The sequence below is a fragment of the Protopterus annectens genome, chromosome 5.part0 (assembly GCF_019279795.1).
Source record: "Protopterus annectens isolate FY-2018-M chromosome 5.part0, PAN1.0, whole genome shotgun sequence".
Lineage (NCBI taxonomy): Eukaryota > Metazoa > Chordata > Ceratodontiformes > Protopteridae > Protopterus > Protopterus annectens.
In genome coordinates, this window is record NC_056735.1 from 277,927,933 (window position 1) to 277,948,340 (window position 20,408).

At 35.6% G+C, this 20,408-nt stretch overlaps 1 protein-coding gene across 2 annotated transcripts in view; it reads right to left on the reverse strand.

Moving 5' to 3' along the window:
• The window catches only part of ADGRG2 (adhesion G protein-coupled receptor G2), a 465,660-nt gene that overhangs the window by 209,817 nt on the left and 235,435 nt on the right, over positions 1-20,408 (reverse strand). For both annotated transcript variants that reach the window (XM_044072249.1, XM_044072248.1), the window contains one exon: positions 5,641-5,762. In XM_044072249.1, the coding sequence (XP_043928184.1) occupies positions 5,641-5,762 (122 nt within the window). The remainder of the gene's footprint in view (positions 1-5,640; positions 5,763-20,408) is intronic.

Consider the following 20,408-nt stretch of genomic DNA (forward strand, 5'->3'; position numbering starts at 1 on the left):
CACCATATTTTGTAATTCTATTTTGTTGCAATGCCACAAACTGAAAGCATTTTTTTGCTGATGGAGCAAATCCCTTGGATCACTCATATAAGAAGAAGCCCCCACATCCCTGAACTATTGCAGAATTATGGGAAAGGAGAAATACTCCAGAACAGAACAATCTCAAAAAAAATCACTGTTTTCAAACAGTGCGCAAGTGATTTCTGAGGCGTCACATACTGAGGAAATATAGCACAGTCAACAAAATTATGCATCTGGGGACAAAATGGGCAAACACCTTGTCTCCCATCTAAATAATGCAAATATCAGAACACTGTTACATTCATTATGACTCTGACAATCATCTTATAAATCAAGAACATTTCTTGTCTTTTTGTTTGTACTATTTCTCTTAGCTGTAAAATACTAAATGGCTCCAAGTTTCAAGTAAATTAAGAGACTGGTTACAATAAACCCATAAACAACTAATTACTTTATCTTTCTCTTAGTTTTTTGTTGGAAAAAAAAAACATGTTATATCATCATTAAAAAAAAGAACAAGTCTCTGGGTCCTAATGGACAAGTGACAGATTTCTTTAGAGCTTTGCTGATGAATTGGTAACATATTTTTGGAATATGGTCTATCTTCATTCTATTGCAGTATCATCTTATTGCAGTGCTAAATACTGACAGTTGAATAATTGCAAAAAACATAAATAACAGGACAATATTTTTACTGCACTGCACTCGTTACTATATAAAGGACAACTCGTTACTATATAAAGGACAACATAGGCTCTGCTTTGGCAGGAGACTAGAACATGCTAATTACACACTTGCAAATTATAACCTTAACATTAAAAACTAAAATATTTCTTTCCACAGATTTATTCAGTATACTCAAATTAAATGTTACAAAGGCATCTGCTCTCATAAACAAGAACTATGCATATCAAACTCTCCACTATTATTGTTTTCCTTTTCAGTATATTGATATAATTCAGAATCTATACAAAAAAGTGTGCTCAAATTAAACTGAATCATGAACTGTCCCAACATTTAAGTCTCTTATTACTATTTGTTTTCAGAAAGCTCACACAATTCATAATCTAGATATATGTATGCTCTAATTAAGCAGAATCATCATCTGTTTTATCAACAAATCTATAATTATGGTTTTCTATTTTGGTATACTGATATAATTCAAAATCTACGGGCATATATGCTCAAATTAATCACAACATATTCGCCCCCCACAAAATCTTTACTGTTGTGCACCAACAATACCCTTTACCACTTACTATCACCTCAACAAAATAGAATTACAAACTGTGGTGCAAGACTTTTCATTTTGTGATTCCATGAATTTTCTAAAATACTTCTGTTTTAACTGTTTATTTTCCTTTATAGCATTTATTAATTTATCCTAATTGAATATGGACCAATTAGTTTAAGGGATTTATTTTCTATTTTTTTGTGAAGTAGCATCTGTCTGTCAATTTTTTATTCTAGTCTAACTTTGCTCATAGAATATTTAGGTTTAAAAATGCCTGATCTGTTAAAGCTCAAATTTTTTTTAAACATTATTTTTTTCAGCAGAACCAAAATACAGTCATATAAACAGTGCAAGAAACAGGAGGATGACATTCTAATACAATCAAATCATGTTGTGCAGCACATAATTTCAGCAAAATAGTTTAACATTTGTAACACAAAATTCAATACCTGCAACAACATTTTCATCTTATCCTTCATATGAACATAACACAATGCATGGTGATATGCTTTATAAATGGTAATATGATAACAGATGTGCAAGTAATTGTGTTATCATGATTTCCTTCTTTCAACAGACCCTCTGACCCCTTAAATCTCTTTTTGAGACACCTTTTCCGGTATCATCCTGTGAAGATTTTCCCTTAATAGCCATCACTTAATTTGAAGTTTTAGTCTATTTTTCACAGTCATTTTAAGTAATTCCAACTAGTAATAATCTTTCCAAAGCAAATGCAAATCAAACATCAAAGGAAAAACATTTGAATTCCATCTTTTAGAGATAGTCTTAGTCAGAATTATTACTTAATCCAATAATGCCTTCGTCTGTTTAGGACAGCAAACTTGTCAGGAAAACATAATAGTATTAGTGACTTAGCCATAAGTATTTCAAGAAGAGCTGCAACTCTCTGTTAAGAAGGGAAAACATGCTTCCATGCCCCCCACCCAGAATCACACATCAAGCAGATGCTGAAAGAGTTTGAGTAATATGTCATAACACCATAGAAGTAGAAAAATACTTATGAAAACATGTCCAAACAAAAATACGGAAAAAAACAAAATCACACCAAATTATGCTGGAAGTGCACAGGAGTTTATTACCCCCATCTAATGCTTCAACAAACACCCGAGGGTTATAAAAAGAAAATCAAGCAAGCCTCATCTCACTTAAATATACACATCAATTCAAGTAATAATTGCTGAATTTATCATCTTTCCAACTATATGCATTTTTTTCATTTGTGGTTTGCTTAGAAAAAATATAGAAATGACAGGAAAACGTAGTATATCTAGGAATTGCGTATATTTCCTTCCACTGTAACTCTATAAATACCATATCTGCCCAATTCCATTTTGTTTTCATAGAAAACAACTTATACATTTTTAACAGTTTAGTAATGTTTCCTAAAAACTATTAAAAATCTATCCATGATGGTATGCTTCTGCTAGTCGGAGAGAAAACAAAGCACAATACAAATGTAGAAAAAAGGCCTTGTAAAGTCACATACTAAAGATAATCAGTTACAGATAGAGCAAATTACCCCTGCAGCTGTCTCCATGACAAAAAAGCCCACCGCAGTAAAGTTGATGCCAAAAAAAAAAGGATACTTTATTAATCATCTTTGCAATGCTACTAATTCTAGTATATCTCAAGTTTAGAACAAAACTGAAGTGACAAATTCTTCCATTCATTTAAATTTAGAACTTCCAATGCCCACATCCAATTAAGGGCATTTTACAGATTGAGTTAACCCTCTATTCAAAAAGCACCAAACCTTGCAATTCATAATGAGCAGCACAGTTTTCTGTCACATTCGTATCACCCTGGACTGGCTCTGGGGTGGGGCAATGCCAAAGTCAGAACATTCTTAACTGAGATGCTTGCCAACATAACCAGAAATAGCATACCTTGGTCCTCCTTGCTCCCATGGTCTGGAGAGTTTGTCCCATGTAATTCTGAGCTTGCACTTATCCCATAGAAATGACAGAATTAATTATTGCAACCTTTTTGAAAAATAACTTATTGGGAGGGTCTGGTTGAGCCTGAAATGTATACAATAATTATGGAGGAAAAAACATCTGGGCCACCATCACTTTTTGACCCAGATATAAAAGCACAGTCTTCCACCTTGTTACCAAATGCTAACATTGCTTACATTTCCCTAATAGATTTTATATGACACTACAAATGAAGATACAGTTGAAGAGGCTATCATCACATCCAAATATTTTTTCACATTAAACCTCTACAAATAGAGGCAAGCGCAACTGAGCCTAAATTAATGTATGGTAATTGACTGCTATAGCCTGTCTTCATGTCAGTTATCTTGAAATCGAAATATTCCTCAAAAATATTTTAGTTGCTGAAATAATTCTGGAAAATCTGACCACAAATCAGATGTTTTACATTTTTTTAAATACTTTTTATCGATTTTACAAACTTGAAGGATTACAATTCAAATACAAACAAATGAAAAGAAGAGAGAAAAAAGAATGATGTTTTAAATTTTTGAGGGTGATATTTAGTTTTCAGAATGTTCCTATAAAATGGTAGATTTGTAACAAAAGAATAGTATGTCTTTCTACATGTGGTATACTTCATGCTTTTAGGACTTTTATAAATTGTCTCATATATTTTTGGTTCCTTAGACTACTTTTAAAGGAAAATATTTCTATCCTTATTCAAACTCTCTTATCTCAAGAAGATTTAATTAACTGAACAGATTTGATTTTAAACTACAACAGAGTAAATAAAGAAATCTCAACTGACACTGAATAACCTGGAAGACTGAAATGGATGAATGTGTATCATAAGATACAGGAGTACAAATATTTAAAATATATACATTTTATTACTACATTTCACAACATAATGTTTCAATTTAGCTAACATTTTTAATACTGCTCATTATACTCCACATGGGTGACATCCTGTGATGTGCAAATCAGATTGCGCACAATGGCATTATGATTTTTCACCTACAACATTTTTGTATTGTTAGTGGAAATGTGTTCAAATTTCCACTTGTGGGAAAATCTAAATTTGTTACATAGTTGGACTATCAATTTTGTTTGCTCAATATTATTGTGACAGCTATTAGAAATTCTAAACACATATGATAATATAACTCTGAAATTAATTTATTTTTTGCCATCCATGGAAATGAAACAATATGCATGAATTTATTGAAAAACAACTCCTTTCCCCCTCTTCCCTTTGAAATACTGATAGACTTGGTACATCAAATTTTTTGTATTATTCATCAATAATAATTATAATAGTTGAGTAAAATGACCACATCTCCTTTTTCCCTAATAGCCTTTCATATTTGTTTTTCCTTATTATTCTTTTATATCATTTTACAGTTCTTGTTTCCAGCAATACGTTTATTTTTGATATTTGTAAAACAAGTTGAAGAAAATAAAAAAATAGTAAAATGCATGTAAAACCTTGCATTAGGTATTTTTTTCACAGTTAGTAATATCACTTGTAGACATATCAAGCTATTCACTTCTGACAGGACAAGTATACAAATAAGTATTTACAACATTCACAAGTTCTTTATTTTTTATTATTTGCTTATTTTATTTTTCTTTTGCAGTCTGTTACATTCTGATAGCTCTTCAGTATTAGAGGATATTATATTTATTGGGTGGAAAATGATGGGCAGAAATTTTAGTGGTCTAGATATCGGACAGTGAGTTGTTGCTTCAGTTGATGGGTAGGCCAGTTGATTGTAAAGATTTATTTTGAAAATAAATATCAAAGCTCTGAAGAATTAGTTAGAGACTCAGCAGGATTCAACTGACCATTATGAGCAGTAAGAAGATCTGAAGACTGCTTGAGATGATCTCAGCTTTTATCAAAAGTGTCACCAAGCATGTAACTAACCAATGACTGCACCTAATAAAGTGCAAGTACTGCTGGGAGAATCTACTCTGATGTAAGGAGCAAAATGCAGACAAGTAGGATGAACTTCTATACCATTACCAGTTAATGGGTTTGACTTAAAGTTTCATGTAATCCCTTCATTTATACAAAATAACAGAGTCCCTGTTTATTATAAATTTATATATGGAACCAAATTCAGATGAAATACAAAGGAGAGCACTTGATTTCCCTAACTTTTTTTGCATCTTAATTTATGTCCAATTTAATGACTGGGATTCTTTTCTTTTTTTTTTTGGTACACATTTTAGATGCTCACAATCCATTCTCAGATACAAACTAGGAAACTACAAGAATAGGTAAAAAAACATGTAAATGCTTGAACTAAAACAAAATGCACTCAAAGGAAGCATGTGATATTATTTAAATGTACATATTAACAAGTTAAAAAATAGATGTGGTCAGTCTGCCATGAAGAGAAAAGAAAGCTTACTTACTCAAATGCAATGTATGTCACAAGAGTCACAGCCAGGAATATGGAAGATAAGCCACACCCAACGTATGTGATATACGTCAGTATTAACAGATGAACAGGAGAGTGTTCAGGCTGAGAAATTATCTGTGAATGAAATAGACAGTTTGTTTGAGTTCCTTTCTTAACAAAGAGCTGCACCCATTCCATTAGATGTCCACAATACAAAAACTTAAACATTTTAATTACAGAGTATAGGTCTGCTATGGATGCATTACTATATGATTTTTTTTTCAATTTCTTTTCACCTTATCCTTTCTGTCACATAGTGAAAAACATATCCTGACAGAAGGAAAGCATGGCTGCCCTAGTCTGTCAATTATCCTACATTGAATTAACTGCAGATTCTAAGTAACTACCCTTTAATTTACTTTATTCTGTTACAATAACTGTCTTACGTCTGTCTCATGGATTCTTGAAATGTGTTACTGATTCAACACTGTGATTGTGATGCAGCCATATTTCAGGAACGCTGCCCCTATCATCAGCCAAGCCTCTCTGCATCTCCCTTCAGCCTTACAGCTTTTTAAGTTTTGAAATAGCGTGTACATCTGGACTCTTTGTGTTCTGCCTTGAAGTTCTTAAATGTTTCTAATACACATACACTTGCCTACGTTTCTCCTAAGCTGCTCAGAGCACTTCTTTATATGGCTTCTGGTGGAGCCAGGGATAAGAATTTGATTTCTATTTTACTGCCTCTATTCTACTGATTTCATGATGAAAATGAAACCTGCAGAATGGCATAAAATACTGCAGATGAAATCTTACTATGTGCTTATAAAATACATAATGGCTTTATGTTTTCTAATGGTGAAATCTCTTCTTCTACTCACCAATACTCTAAATGCTCTCTTTGCCACTTTGTCATACTGCTTGCTTATCTTCATATTGTCTGATATGAGTACTTGATGTCCCATTCTGCTTTAGTAGTTGCATTTGCTCCTGCTTTAAAGGAGTATTTCTTCTACAGATTATTTGTCGCAAGATGCATTAGTATAAATTTCTTGTATTGAAAGTTAGCTGTCATATCTTAAACTGTTCATACAAATATGCCAGGCACCATTCTTCCTTTTTGCACAGCAGTGTGAGTTTTTACCTACTGCAGCATTATTTATACAGTTACTGAATAGGCTCTGATGAAGCAATGACATCTGCGGTGACCCAATAATAAACATTTTCTACAATGAATGGACTCTGGTTGCTAGAACCGGTGCTGTCCTTTCATCTAGCCTATCTATGTTGTCTTACTGCAACATGATCTGCACAAAACTATCTAATTTAGTCGTTAACTTTTTGTGAGGTATTGTGACAAATACCTTGCTGAAATCTAAGCAAATTACACTACAGCTATGCGGACTACTCTCTGAATAATCATAGATCTGTATCAGCTTCATTTGATATGCCTAATAGTATGCATAATATTAGTATCCTTGAAGAAGACGGCTAGCCCTGGAAACTACCACATTGATAAAACACCACTAAAAGTAGACCCAGTGGTCAGAGTGCTGGAAACACATGTAGACAGCAATATGGCCTTTGTGTGTTTACTGTAGTAAGGAAATCATTCCGTGTTGTGCAACTTATAAGGAAGAGTATGGCATATAGGTACAAAATTATTATTCCACTGTACTCGGACCTCATTAAGCCAATTATTGAGTATAGTACCTCCTTCAGTATGTATGTGACCAGGCATATGCAATACCTGAAGTGCTCAAAGGGGTTCCTCACAAAAAGAATGTAGGGTGTAAACAACTTGTCCTTACCAGGACCTTCTGAAAGCCCTATCTTTGTACTCAGTATTCTACAGGCTGCTGAGGGGTGATCTATGCCTGGCCTACAAATTATCCTCTAATCCCACTCCATTGGAGCTGTTTGACAACTGCAAAACTAATTGCATCAGGATTACTCAGTCTAGGCACCTACATCTCACCTGCAACATAAATAGGAAATAATGGAGAGACAGGTATGTATCTTAGAGATTAGACCTTTTCTGGAACACAGATCTCATCCATTTCAAGCAGAGCCCTTCCTAACCCAATTCAAGTGCAACGTGGACCAGTAGATGGGGAAATTGAAATTTACCCCTGGTTTGGCACTTATGTCTCTAATTAATGTTGCAGCCCATAAGTGATTGACCACCCATGCCCAATTCTACATATAGCCAATCAAACAACAACAGAGTATCAACTTGCAAATACATTTGGGAAGCCAAGCTATGTTTAAATAGGCTTGCCATGGGTTGATAGACTACAAACATATATATTTCTTGTTAAGAACACATGCTGCCTTGGGAATGTCCATCTTTTTTAATTTATTTGATAACCAGGTAAGCCAGCTAGACACATGTAACTTTTCAGGAGCTACTTAGTAATAATAATTGTTTAGAGATTAAGAGTCCCAATGCTTGCAAGTAGCAATTGAGGGAATTAAACAATGGACTACTAGATGAAACTCATTAACAGTTTGTAGCCTTAACCCTCTGAGCCATTCTGCCAGATGATGCTCCAACAACTTCTAGACATGCTAAACCCCTTATCTTCAACAGTAATTTCATGATTTTACCTAAACTTTACTTCAGATAGATGGGTCCATTATTTTAAAGTCTCAGCCTGATTCAGAGCACAATTTACTTAACATCAAGAACTAGTTATATCCAAGCAATCAAATTAATGACAGGTTATAAGTGACAAAACTGGAATCATTAAAATAATCCAAACAATCTGGGGCTTAAGAGTCTGGATGCATAAATATCTATCTCTCTCTCTCTCTATATATATATATATATATATATATATATGTATATATGTATATATATATATATATATATATATATATGTATGTATGTATATATCTATATGGGTCTACTTCATTTGCCCTAACTTCCAATTGACTGACACCCATTTACCCGAGACCAAATGACTGAAATTTCATTTGACCGACACTTCATTTGCCCGACACTTCATTTGACTGACAAGTATTATTGGCATGTAAATGGATTATGTCCCCTTCCCCACTGTAGTGCGACCCTGGAGTTAGAATATATAGTAAGGGGGGTGTGGGGGGGTGAAGCCACCCACTTAATTTCATATTATATTGTTTGGTTTTACTTTCATATTGCTTAGTAAAACAAAAGTAAGCAGGGGCCTTCGCCCCCCCACACCCCCCAACTATATATTCTAACTCCAGGGTCGCACTACAGTGGGGAAGGGGACATATTCCATTTACTTGCCAATAATACTTGTCAGTCAAATGAAGTGTTTCAGGAATGCTGCCCCTATCATCAGCCAAACCTCTCTGCAGCTCCCTTCAGCCTTACAGCTTTTTAAGTTTTGAAAGAGCATGCACATCTGGACTCTGTGTTCTGCCTTAAAGTTCTTAAATGTTTCTAATACACATACACTTGCCTACCTTTCTCCTAAGCTGCTCAGAGCACTTCTTTATATGGCTTCTGGTGGAGCCAGGGATAAGAATTTGATTTCTATTTTACTGCCTCTATTCTACTGATTTCATGATGAAAATGAAACCTGCAGAATGGCATAAAATACTGCAGATGAAATCTTACTATGTGCTTATAAACTACATAATGGCTTTATGTTTTCTAATGGTGAAATCTCTTCTTCTTCTCACCAATACTCTAAATGCTCTCTTTGCCACTTTGTCATACTGCTTGCTTATCTTCATATTGTCTGATATGAGTACTTGATGTCCCATTCTGCTTCAGTAGTTGCATTTGCTCCTGCTTTAAAGGAGTATTTCTTCTACAGATTATTTGTCGCAAGATGCATTAGTATAAATTTCTTGTATTGAAAGTTAGCTGTCATATCTTAAACTGTTCATACAAATATGCCAGGCACCATTCTTCCTTTTTGCACAGCAGTGTGAGTTTTTACCTACTGCAGCGTTATTTATACAGTTACTGAATAGGCTCTGATGAAGCAATGACATCTGCGGTGACCCAATAATAAACATTTTCTCCAATGAATGGACTCTGGTTGCTAGAACCGGTGCTGTCCTTTCATCTAGCCAGTCCGTCTTACTGCAACATGATCTGCACAAAATTATCTAATTTAGTCGTTAACTTTTTGTGAGGTATTGTGACAAATACCTTGCTGAAATCTAAGCAAATTACACTACAGCTATGCGGACTACTCTCTGACTAATCATAGATCTGTATCAGCTTCATTTGATATGCCTAATAGTATGCATAATATTAGTATCCTTGCATTAGACGGCTAGCCCTGGAAACTACCACATTGATAAAACACCACTAAAAGTAGACCCAGTGGTCAGGGTGCTGGAAACACATGTAGACAGCAATATGGCCCTTGTGTGTTTACTGTAGTAAGGAAATCAGTCTGTGTTGTGCAACTTATAAGGCGTATGGCATATAGGTACAAAATTATTATTCCACTGTACTCGGACCTCATTAAGCCAATTATTGAGTATAGTACCTCCTTCAGTATGTATGTGACCAGGCATATGCAATACCTGAAGTGCTCAAAGAGGTTCCTCACAAAAAGAATGTAGGGTGTAAACAACTTGTCCTTACCAGGACCTTCTGAAAGCCCTATCTTTGCACTCAGTATTCTACAGGCTGCTGAGAGGTGATCTATGCCTGGCCTACAAATTATCCTCTAATCCCACTCCGATGGAGCTGTTTGACAACTGCAAAACTAATTGCATCAGGATTACTCAGTCTAGGCACCTACATCTCACCTGCAACATAAATAGGAAATAATGGAGAGACAGGTATGTATCTTAGAGATTAGACCTTTTCTGGAACACAGATCTCATCCATTTCAAGCAGAGCCCTTCCCTAACCCAATTCAAGTGTAACGTGGACCAGTAGATGGGGAAATTGAAATTTACCCCTGGTTTGGCACTTATGTCTCTAATTAATGATGCAGCCCATAAGTGATTGACCACCCATGCCCAATTCTACATATAGCCAATCAAACAACAACAGAGTATCAACTTGCAAATACATTTGGGAAGCCAAGCTATGTTTAAATAGGCTCGCCATGGGTTGATAGACTACAAACACATATATTTCTTGTTAAGAACACATGCTGCCTTGGGAATGTCCATCTTTTTTGATTTATTTGATAACCAGGTAAGCCAGCTAGACACATGTAACTTTTCAGGAGCTACTTAGTAATAATAATTGTTTAGAGATTAAGAGTCCCAATGCTTGCAAGTAGCAATTGAGGGAATTAAACAATGGACTACTAGATGAAACTCATTAACAGTTTGTAGCCTTAAGCCTCTGAGCCATTCTGCCAGATGATGCTCCAACAACTTCTAGACATGCTAAACTCCTTATCTTCAACAGTAATTTCATGATTTTACCTAAACTTTACTTCAGTTAGATGAGTCCATTATTTTAAAGTCTCACCCTGATTCAGAACACCATTTACTTAACATCAAGAACTAGTTATATTCCAAGCAATCAAATTAATGATAGGTTATACGTGACAAAACTGGAATCATTAAAATAATCCAAATAATCTGGGGCTTAAGAGTCTGGATGCATAAATCTCTCTCTTTCTCTCTCTCTCTCTCTCTCTATATATATATATATATGTATATATCTATATGGGTCTACTTCATTTGCCCTAACTTCCAATTGACTGACACCCATTTACCCGAGACCAAATGACTGAAATTTCATTTGACCGACACTTCATTTGACTGACAAGTATTATTGGCATGTAAATGGATTATGTCCCCTTCCCCACTGTAGTGCGAACCTGGAGTTAGAATATATAGTAAGGGGGGTGTGGGGGGCACAGCCCCCCACAATGGGGGTTGTGGGGGGGGTGAAGCCCCCCACTTAATTTCATATTATATTGTTTGGTTTTACTTTCGTATTGCTTAGTAAAACAAAAGTAAGCAGCGGCCTTCGCCCCCCACACCCCCTATTGTGGGGGGCTGTGCCCCCACATCCCCAACTATATATTCTAACTCCAGGGTCGCACTACAGTGGGGAAGGGGACATATTCCATTTTCTTGCCAATAATAGTTGTCAGTCAAATTAATTGTTTCAGGAATGCTGCCCCTATCATCAGCCAAGCCTCTCTGCATCTCCCTTCAGCCTTACAGCTTTTTAAGTTTTGAAAGAGCGTGCACATCTGGACTCTGTGTTCTGCCTTGAAGTTCTTAAATGTTTCTAATACACATACACTTGCCTACCTTTCTCCTAAGCTGCTCAGAGCACTTCTTTATATGGCTTCTGGTGGAGCCAGGGATAAGAATTTGATTTCTATTTTACTGCCTCTATTCTACTGATTTCATGATGAAAATGAAACCTGCAGAATGGCATAAAATACTGCAGATGAAATCTTACTATGTGCTTATAAAATACATAATGGCTTAATGTTTTCTAATGGTGAAATCTCTTCTTCTACTCACCAATACTCTAAATGCTCTCTTTGCCACTTTGTCATACTGCTTGCTTATCTTCATATTGTCTGATATGAGTACTTGATGTCCCATTCTGCTTCAGTAGTTGCATTTGCTCCTGCTTTAAAGGAGTATTTCTTCTACAGATTATTTGTCGCAAGATGCATTAGTATAAATTTCTTGTATTGAAAGTTAGCTGTCATATCTTAAACTGTTCATACAAATATGCCAGGCACCATTCTTCCTTTTTGCACAGCAGTGTGAGTTTTTACCTACTGCAGTGTTATTTATACAGTTACTGAATAGGCTCTGATGAAGTAATGACATCTGCGGTGACCCAATAATAAACATTTTCTCCAATGAATGGACTCTGGTTGCTAGAACCGGTGCTGTCCTTTCATCTAGCCAGTCCGTCTTACTGCAACATGATCTGCACAAAACTATCTAATTTAGTCGTTAACTTTTTGTGAGGCATTGTGACAAATACCTTGCTGAAATCTAAGCAAATTACACTACAGCTATGCGGACTACTCTCTGAATAATCATAGATCTGTATCAGCTTCATTTGATATGCCTAATAGTATGCATAATATTAGTATCCTTGCAGAAGACGGCTAGCCCTGGAAACTACCACATTGATAAAACACCACTAAAAGTAGACCCAGTGGTCAGGGTGCTGGAAACACATGTAGACAGCAATATGGCCTTTGTGTGTTTACTGTAGTAAGGAAATCATTCTGTGTTGTGCAACTTATAAGGAAGAGTATGGCATACAGGTACAAAATTATTATTCCACTGTACTCGGACCTCATTAAGCCAATTATTGAGTATAGTACCTCCTTCAGTATGTATGTGACCAGGCATATGCAATACCTGAAGTGCTCAAAGGGGTTCCTCACAAAAAGAATGTAGGGTGTAAACAACTTGTCCTTACCAGGACCTTCTGAAAGCCCTATCTTTGTACTCAGTATTCTACAGGCTGCTGAGGGGTGATCTATGCCTGGCCTACAAATTATCCTCTATTCCCACTCCGATGGAGCTGTTTGACAACTGCAAAACTAATTGCATCAGGATTACTCAGTCTAGGCACCTACATCTCACCTGCAACATAAATAGGAAATAATGGAGAGACAGGTATGTATCTTAGAGATTAGACCTTTTCTGGAACACAGTTCTCATCCATTTCAAGCAGAGCCCTTCCCTAACCCAATTCAAGTGCAACGTGGACCAGTAGATGGGGAAATTGAAATTTACCCCTGGTTTGGCACTTATGTCTCTAATTAATGATGCAGCCCATAAGTGATTGACCACCCATGCCCAATTCTACATATAGCCAATCAAACAACAACAGAGTATCAACTTGCAAATACATTTGGGAAGCCAAGCTATGTTTAAAGAGGCTCGCCATGGGTTGATAGACTACAAACATATATATTTCTTGTTAAGAACACATGCTGCCTTGGGAATGTCCATCCTTTTTAATTTATTTGATAACCAGGTAAGCCAGCTAGACACATGTAACTTTTCAGGAGCTACTTAGTAATAATAATTGTTTAGAGATTAAGAGTCCCAATGCTTGCAAGTAGCAATTGAGGGAATTAAACAATGGACTACTAGATGAAACTCATTAACAGTTTGTAGCCTTAACCCTCTGAGCCATTCTGCCAGATGATGCTCCAACAACTTCTAGACATGCTAAACTCCTTATCTTCAACAGTAATTTCATGATTTTACCTAAACTTTACTTCAGATAGATGGGTCCATTATTTTAAAGTCTCAGCCTGATTCAGAGCACAATTTACTTAACATCAAGAACTAGTTATATCCAAGCAATCAAATTAATGACAGGTTATAAGTGACAAAACTGGAATCATTAAAATAATCCAAACAATCTGGGGCTTAAGAGTCTGGATGCATAAATATCTATCTGTCTCTCTCTCTCTATATATATATATATATATATATATATATATATATATATATATATATATATATATATATGTATGTATGTATATATCTATATGGGTCTACTTCATTTGCCCTAACTTCCAATTGACTGACACCCATTTACCCGAGACCAAATGACTGAAATTTCATTTGACCGACACTTCATTTGCCCGACACTTCATTTGACTGACAAGTATTATTGGCATGTAAATGGATTATGTCCCCTTCCCCACTGTAGTGCGACCCTGGAGTTAGAATATATAGTAAGGGGGGTGTGGGGGGCACAGCCCCCCACAATGGGGGTTGTGGGGGGGTGAAGCCCCCCACTTAATTTCATATTATATTGTTTGGTTTTACTTTCATATTGCTTAGTAAAACAAAAGTAAGCAGGGGCCTTCACCCCCCCACACCCCCCCAACTATATATTCTAACTCCAGGGTCGCACTACAGTGGGGAAGGGGACATATTCCATTTACTTGCCAATAATACTTGCCAGTCAAATGAAGTGTTTCAGGAATGCTGCCCCTATCATCAGCCAAGCCTCTCTGCATCTCCCTTCAGCCTTACAGCTTTTTAAGTTTTGAAAGAGCATGCACATCTGGACTCTGTGTTCTGCCTTAAAGTTCTTAAATGTTTCTAATACACATACACTTGCCTACCTTTCTCCTAAGCTGCTCAGAGCACTTCTTTATATGGGTTCTGGTGGAGCCAGGGATAAGAATTTGATTTCTATTTTACTGCCTCTATTCTACTGATTTCATGATGAAAATGAAACCTGCAGAATGGCATAAAATACTGCAGATGAAATCTTACTATGTGCTTATAAAATACATAATGGCTTTATGTTTTCTAATGGTGAAATCTCTTCTTCTTCTCACCAATACTCTAAATGCTCTCTTTGCCACTTTGTCATACTGCTTGCTTATCTTCATATTGTCTGATATGAGTACTTGATGTCCCATTCTGCTTCAGTAGTTGCATTTGCTCCTGCTTTAAAGGAGTATTTCTTCTATAGATTATTTGTCGCAAGATGCATTAGTATAAATTTCTTGTATTGAAAGTTAGCTGTCATATCTTAAACTGTTCATACAAATATGCCAGGCACCATTCTTCCCTTTTTGCACAGCAGTGTGAGTTTTTACCTACTGCAGCGTTATTTATACAGTTACTGAATAGGCTCTGATGAAGCAATGACATCTGCGGTGACCCAATAATAAACATTTTCTCCAATGAATGGACTCTGGTTGCTAGAACCGGTGCTGTCCTTTCATCTAGCCAGTCCGTCTTACTGCAACATGATCTGCACAAAACTATCTAATTTAGTCGTTAACTTTTTGTGAGGTATTGTGACAAATACCTTGCTGAAATCTAAGCAAATTACACTACAGCTATGCGGACTACTCTCTGACTAATCATAGATCTGTATCAGCTTCATTTGATATGCCTAATAGTATGCATAATATTAGTATCCTTGCAAAAGATGGCTAGCCGTGGAAACTACCACATTGATAAAACACCACTAAAAGTAGACCCAGTGGTCAGGGTGCTGGAAACACATGTAGACAGCAATATGGCTTTTGTGTGTTTACTGTAGTAAGGAAATCATTCTGTGTTGTGCAACTTATAAGGAAGAGTTTGGCATACAGGTACAAAATTATTATTCCACTGTACTCGGACCTCATTAAGCCAATTATTGAGTATAGTACCTCCTTCAGTATGTATGTGACCAGGCATATGCAATACCTGAAGTGCTCAAAGGGGTTCCTCACAAAAAGAATGTAGGGTGTAAACAACTTGTCCCTACCAGGACCTTCTGAAAGCCCTATCTTTGCACTCAGTATTCTACAGGCTGCTGAGAGGTGATCTATGCCTGGCCTACAAATTATCCTCTAATCCCACTCCGATGGAGCTGTTTGACAACTGCAAAACTAATTGCATCAGGATTACTCAGTCTAGGCACCTACATCTCACCTGCAACATAAATAGGAAATAATGGAGAGACAGGTATGTATCTTAGAGATTAGACCTTTTCTGGAACACAGATCTCATCCATTTCAAGCAGAGCCCTTCCCTAACCCAATTCAAGTGCAACGTGGACCAGTAGATGGGGAAATTGAAATTTACCCCTGGTTTGGCACTTATGTCTCTAATTAATGATGCAGCCCATAAGTGATTGACCACCCATGCCCAATTCTACATATAGCCAATCAAACAACAACAGAGTATCAACTTGCAAATACATTTGGGAAGCCAAGCTATGTTTAAATAGGCTCGCCATGGGTTGATAGACTACAAACATATATATTTCTTGTTAAGAACACATGCTGCCTTGGGAATGTCCATCTTTTTTTGATTTATTTGATAACCAGGTAAGCCAGCTAGACACATGTAACTTTTCAGGAGCTACTTAGTAATAATAATTGTTTAGAGATTAAGAGTCCCAATGCTTGCAAGTAGCAATTGAGGAAATTAAACAATGGACTACTAGATGAAACTCATTAACAGTTTGTAGCCTTAACCCTCTGAGCCATTCTGCCAGATGATGCTCCAACAACTTCTAGACATGCTAAACTCCTTATCTTCAACAGTAATTTCATGATTTTACCTAAACTTTACTTCAGATAGATGGGTCCATTATTTTAATGTCTCACCCTGATTCAGAACACAATTTACTTAACATCAAGAACTAGTTATATCCAAGCAATCAAATTAATGATAGGTTATAAGTGACAAAACTGGAATCATTAAAATAATTCAAATAATCTGGGGCTTAAGAGTCTGGATGCGTAAATATCTATCTCTCTCTTTATATACCAAGAAGACGGAATGCTGTAATTGAATCAAAAGGTGTTTCAACAAAGTATTAGTTTAAGGGTGTGCACACTTATGCAACCAGCTCATTGTACATTTTTTTTATTTTTTATATTTTTTCCACTAACAGTTTTGTTTGTTTTTCAATTGAATTGTACAGTTTTATAGGTCACATTAAAGGTGGGAAAAGTTTTGAAATTATTTATTGTGGCCTCATTTTTTATATCACAAAAACCTGGCATTTTAACAGGGGTGTGTACAATTGTTATATCCACTGTGTGTATATATATATATATATATATATATATATAAATATATACACACACACATATGTCAACTTGCATAAAAGTGAGATGACTTCAGTGAAAATTTAAATGAACAAATTCCCTTAACAGTGTATTTTGCCTCTGGGAAACTAACCACTTGGTCACCAATAACTAAAGCACAAACTGAAGCAAATGAATCTCATCAAAGTGGGGGGCTTCACCCCCACACCCCTCAAACTAAATATTCCAGCTTCGAGATCGCACTACAGTGGAGAAGATGGCAAAGTTCCCCAAGGTAGCAAGTGGTTAGTTTCCCAGAGGCGAAATATGTCATTTTTGGAGTTCGTTCATTTAAATTTTCATTGAAGTCATCTCGCTGTTTGCGAGTTGATGTTATGGTAATTCACTGTTCTAGAGGGAATATATATATATATATATATATATATATATATCTACACATATATACATACATATATATATATATACACACATATATATATATATATATATATATATATATATATATATATATATATATATATATACATATATATATATATATATATATATATATATATATATACATATATATGTATATATATATATATATATACATGTGCATATATATATATATATATATATATATATATATATATATGTGTGTATAGATATACAGTAGATATGCATGTGTGTCTGTGTGTGTATCTGTATGTGTATATACTGATATATATTTTACATACATATATATATATATATATATATATATATATATATATATATATATATATACACACACACACACACACACACACACAGATCCCCTTCAGAACCTCCATGTTTCAAAACTTTGACCTTCAAATGGCTGAAGTTTTGAAACTCTGAACATTTTGAATGGAGATGGCCATACAGCACGGAACAGGATATTTATAATTTTCCTCACTGCAGTCTGATCTTGGAGTTGGTAAATTTATTTAGAAGGGGGTCTGGATGTGGGAGCTTGCCCCCCCCTGCAAAAATGTAAAAAAAGTTTTTTTGTTTTTATTTTTTTTTCTATTTCATTTTTGAGGTTTCAAAACTTTGATCTTCTGATCTCGGATGTTTGAAGTTCAAAATTTTAAAACTTTGACCTTTAGAAGTAGCTATATATATATATATATATATATATATATATATATACATATATACATATATACATATATATATATATATATATATATATATATATATAGATATATATGTACATATACAGTATATGTGTGTGTGTGTGTGTGTATATATATATATATATATATATATATATAAATATATATATATATGCACATATACAGTATATGTGTGTGTGTGTGTGTGTGTGGGTCTATGTCATAAGACTGAAAGGTCATAACATCTGAAAACCACAATATCAAAATCTCAAAATACTGAACATGGGAATTTGCCCCTTCTCCATTGTTGTGCAATCTGATAGTTGGTATACATGATTAGCAGGGGAGGTGAAGGGTGCAGGGGGGCCTGGACCCATGCATTAAAAATGCTTTTGATATTTTGAGTTTTAGATATTCTGGTTTTCAATCTATTGAGCTTTCATCCTCCACTATCTCCCTTCCACATCCTTCATCCCTCCATTTTTATTTGATATCCCCCTCCCTCCTTCAACCAAATCCATTTCATTACTTGAAACTAAAACACCATACACTCTACAAAAAGTCTCCCACTTTCAAATGTAAATTACATCTCCCTTTTACTTTACTCCGCAATTCTAGGTTTCAACTCCTCTACTCCTTCTCTTGTCTTGTTCTTGCAGGAGATGTCCATCCTAACCCTGGGCCAACACCAACTAACATTCTCTCTCCCACTACCCCCACAAATAGGCACAATAATAAATACCTTAAATTTATTACCATTAATACCCAGAGTATTAATAACAAAATAACAAACTTTCATGCCTGGCTAAATATAACTGAACCTGACATAGTAGCAGTAACAGAAACCTGGCTAAAACCTCAAACTAGTAACTCTGAAATTTTACCACCTGGCTACCAAGCACTCAGGTCCGATCGCCTAAACAAAAGGTGGTGGTGTAGCCTTAGTCTACAACTGCCTGCTAAATCTTAGCCCATACCAAAATACCATTCCCAACTTTAATAATGCAGAACTAGTCATAGGAATCCTCAAAATAAACAACTTCAAAAGTATCTGTATTATAACCATCTATATCCCTCCTGGAGACAACTCCTCCACCCTAGAGAATATTCTCTGTTGGGCCTCAAACAATATTAAACAGGAAACTTTCATTCTAGGTGATGTAAATATTGATTGGAATAATATTAATAACAATACTCCCTTTCAGTCTATCAATCTTTATAATTTTACTCAACTAATAAACAACATTACCAGACCTAACAAAACCAACCCTCCAGGGTCCATCTTGGACTGGATCCTAGTCAGCCACCCTAACAATATCTCCAACTCAGGTACCTTACCAGACTCATTAAGTGATCATCTCCCAGCCTTTATTAACTGAAAAACCCAACAGCTCCCACACCAACAACAATATGCCCACTCTCGCAACCTAACTAATTTTAATCCTTCTGTATTTTCAGAAACCCTTCAACTAACAAACTGGGATTCACTAAACACTCTTCCCCTAGATGAAGCCCTAGAACTCTTCAATACTACCTTCCTTAAAATCCTAGATTCTCAAGCCCCTCCCCGTACAAAAAGGATAAAGTTCAACTCTCTAGCCACCAAAATCTTATTTCAGTTTACAAACCCAAACGACCCCCTGGCCAACTCCTACTTTCCTATACTACAGCAAAAAAATGGAACTCACTTCCTTCCCTTCTAAGAGCCACTACAAATTATGAACACTTTAAATCTCTTCTTCATTCTCACCTTTTCCAAAATTGGAAATGTAATTGTATACTTCCTACCTAGATCTCTATTTATCCTAGTTCCATCCCACCCCCCCTGGTTCTCCTTCTTCTGACTCTCTCCCTAGCTCCCCTCTCTTCTTCATTATCTCCTCCTTCCTCCCTGAATAAACCCTTTATTTTCCTTCAAGTGCTATGCTTACTCTCACCTTAAATCTTTTGACTTTTTTCTCAAGGTGGTCTCCTGGACTCAACCACAATTTGAACATTAGTTATCTGTTCTTTTTCTATCCTCTTCTGACACCTCTCCTTTAATTTCTTTGCTTCTTATTCGTTTCTCCCATGCATCCCTGCTCTTGCATTCAAACTCTATCTATAATTTCCTTTCCTTTCCTACTTTACTAACATTCACAGTTGCACTAATATATCTTTTTCTT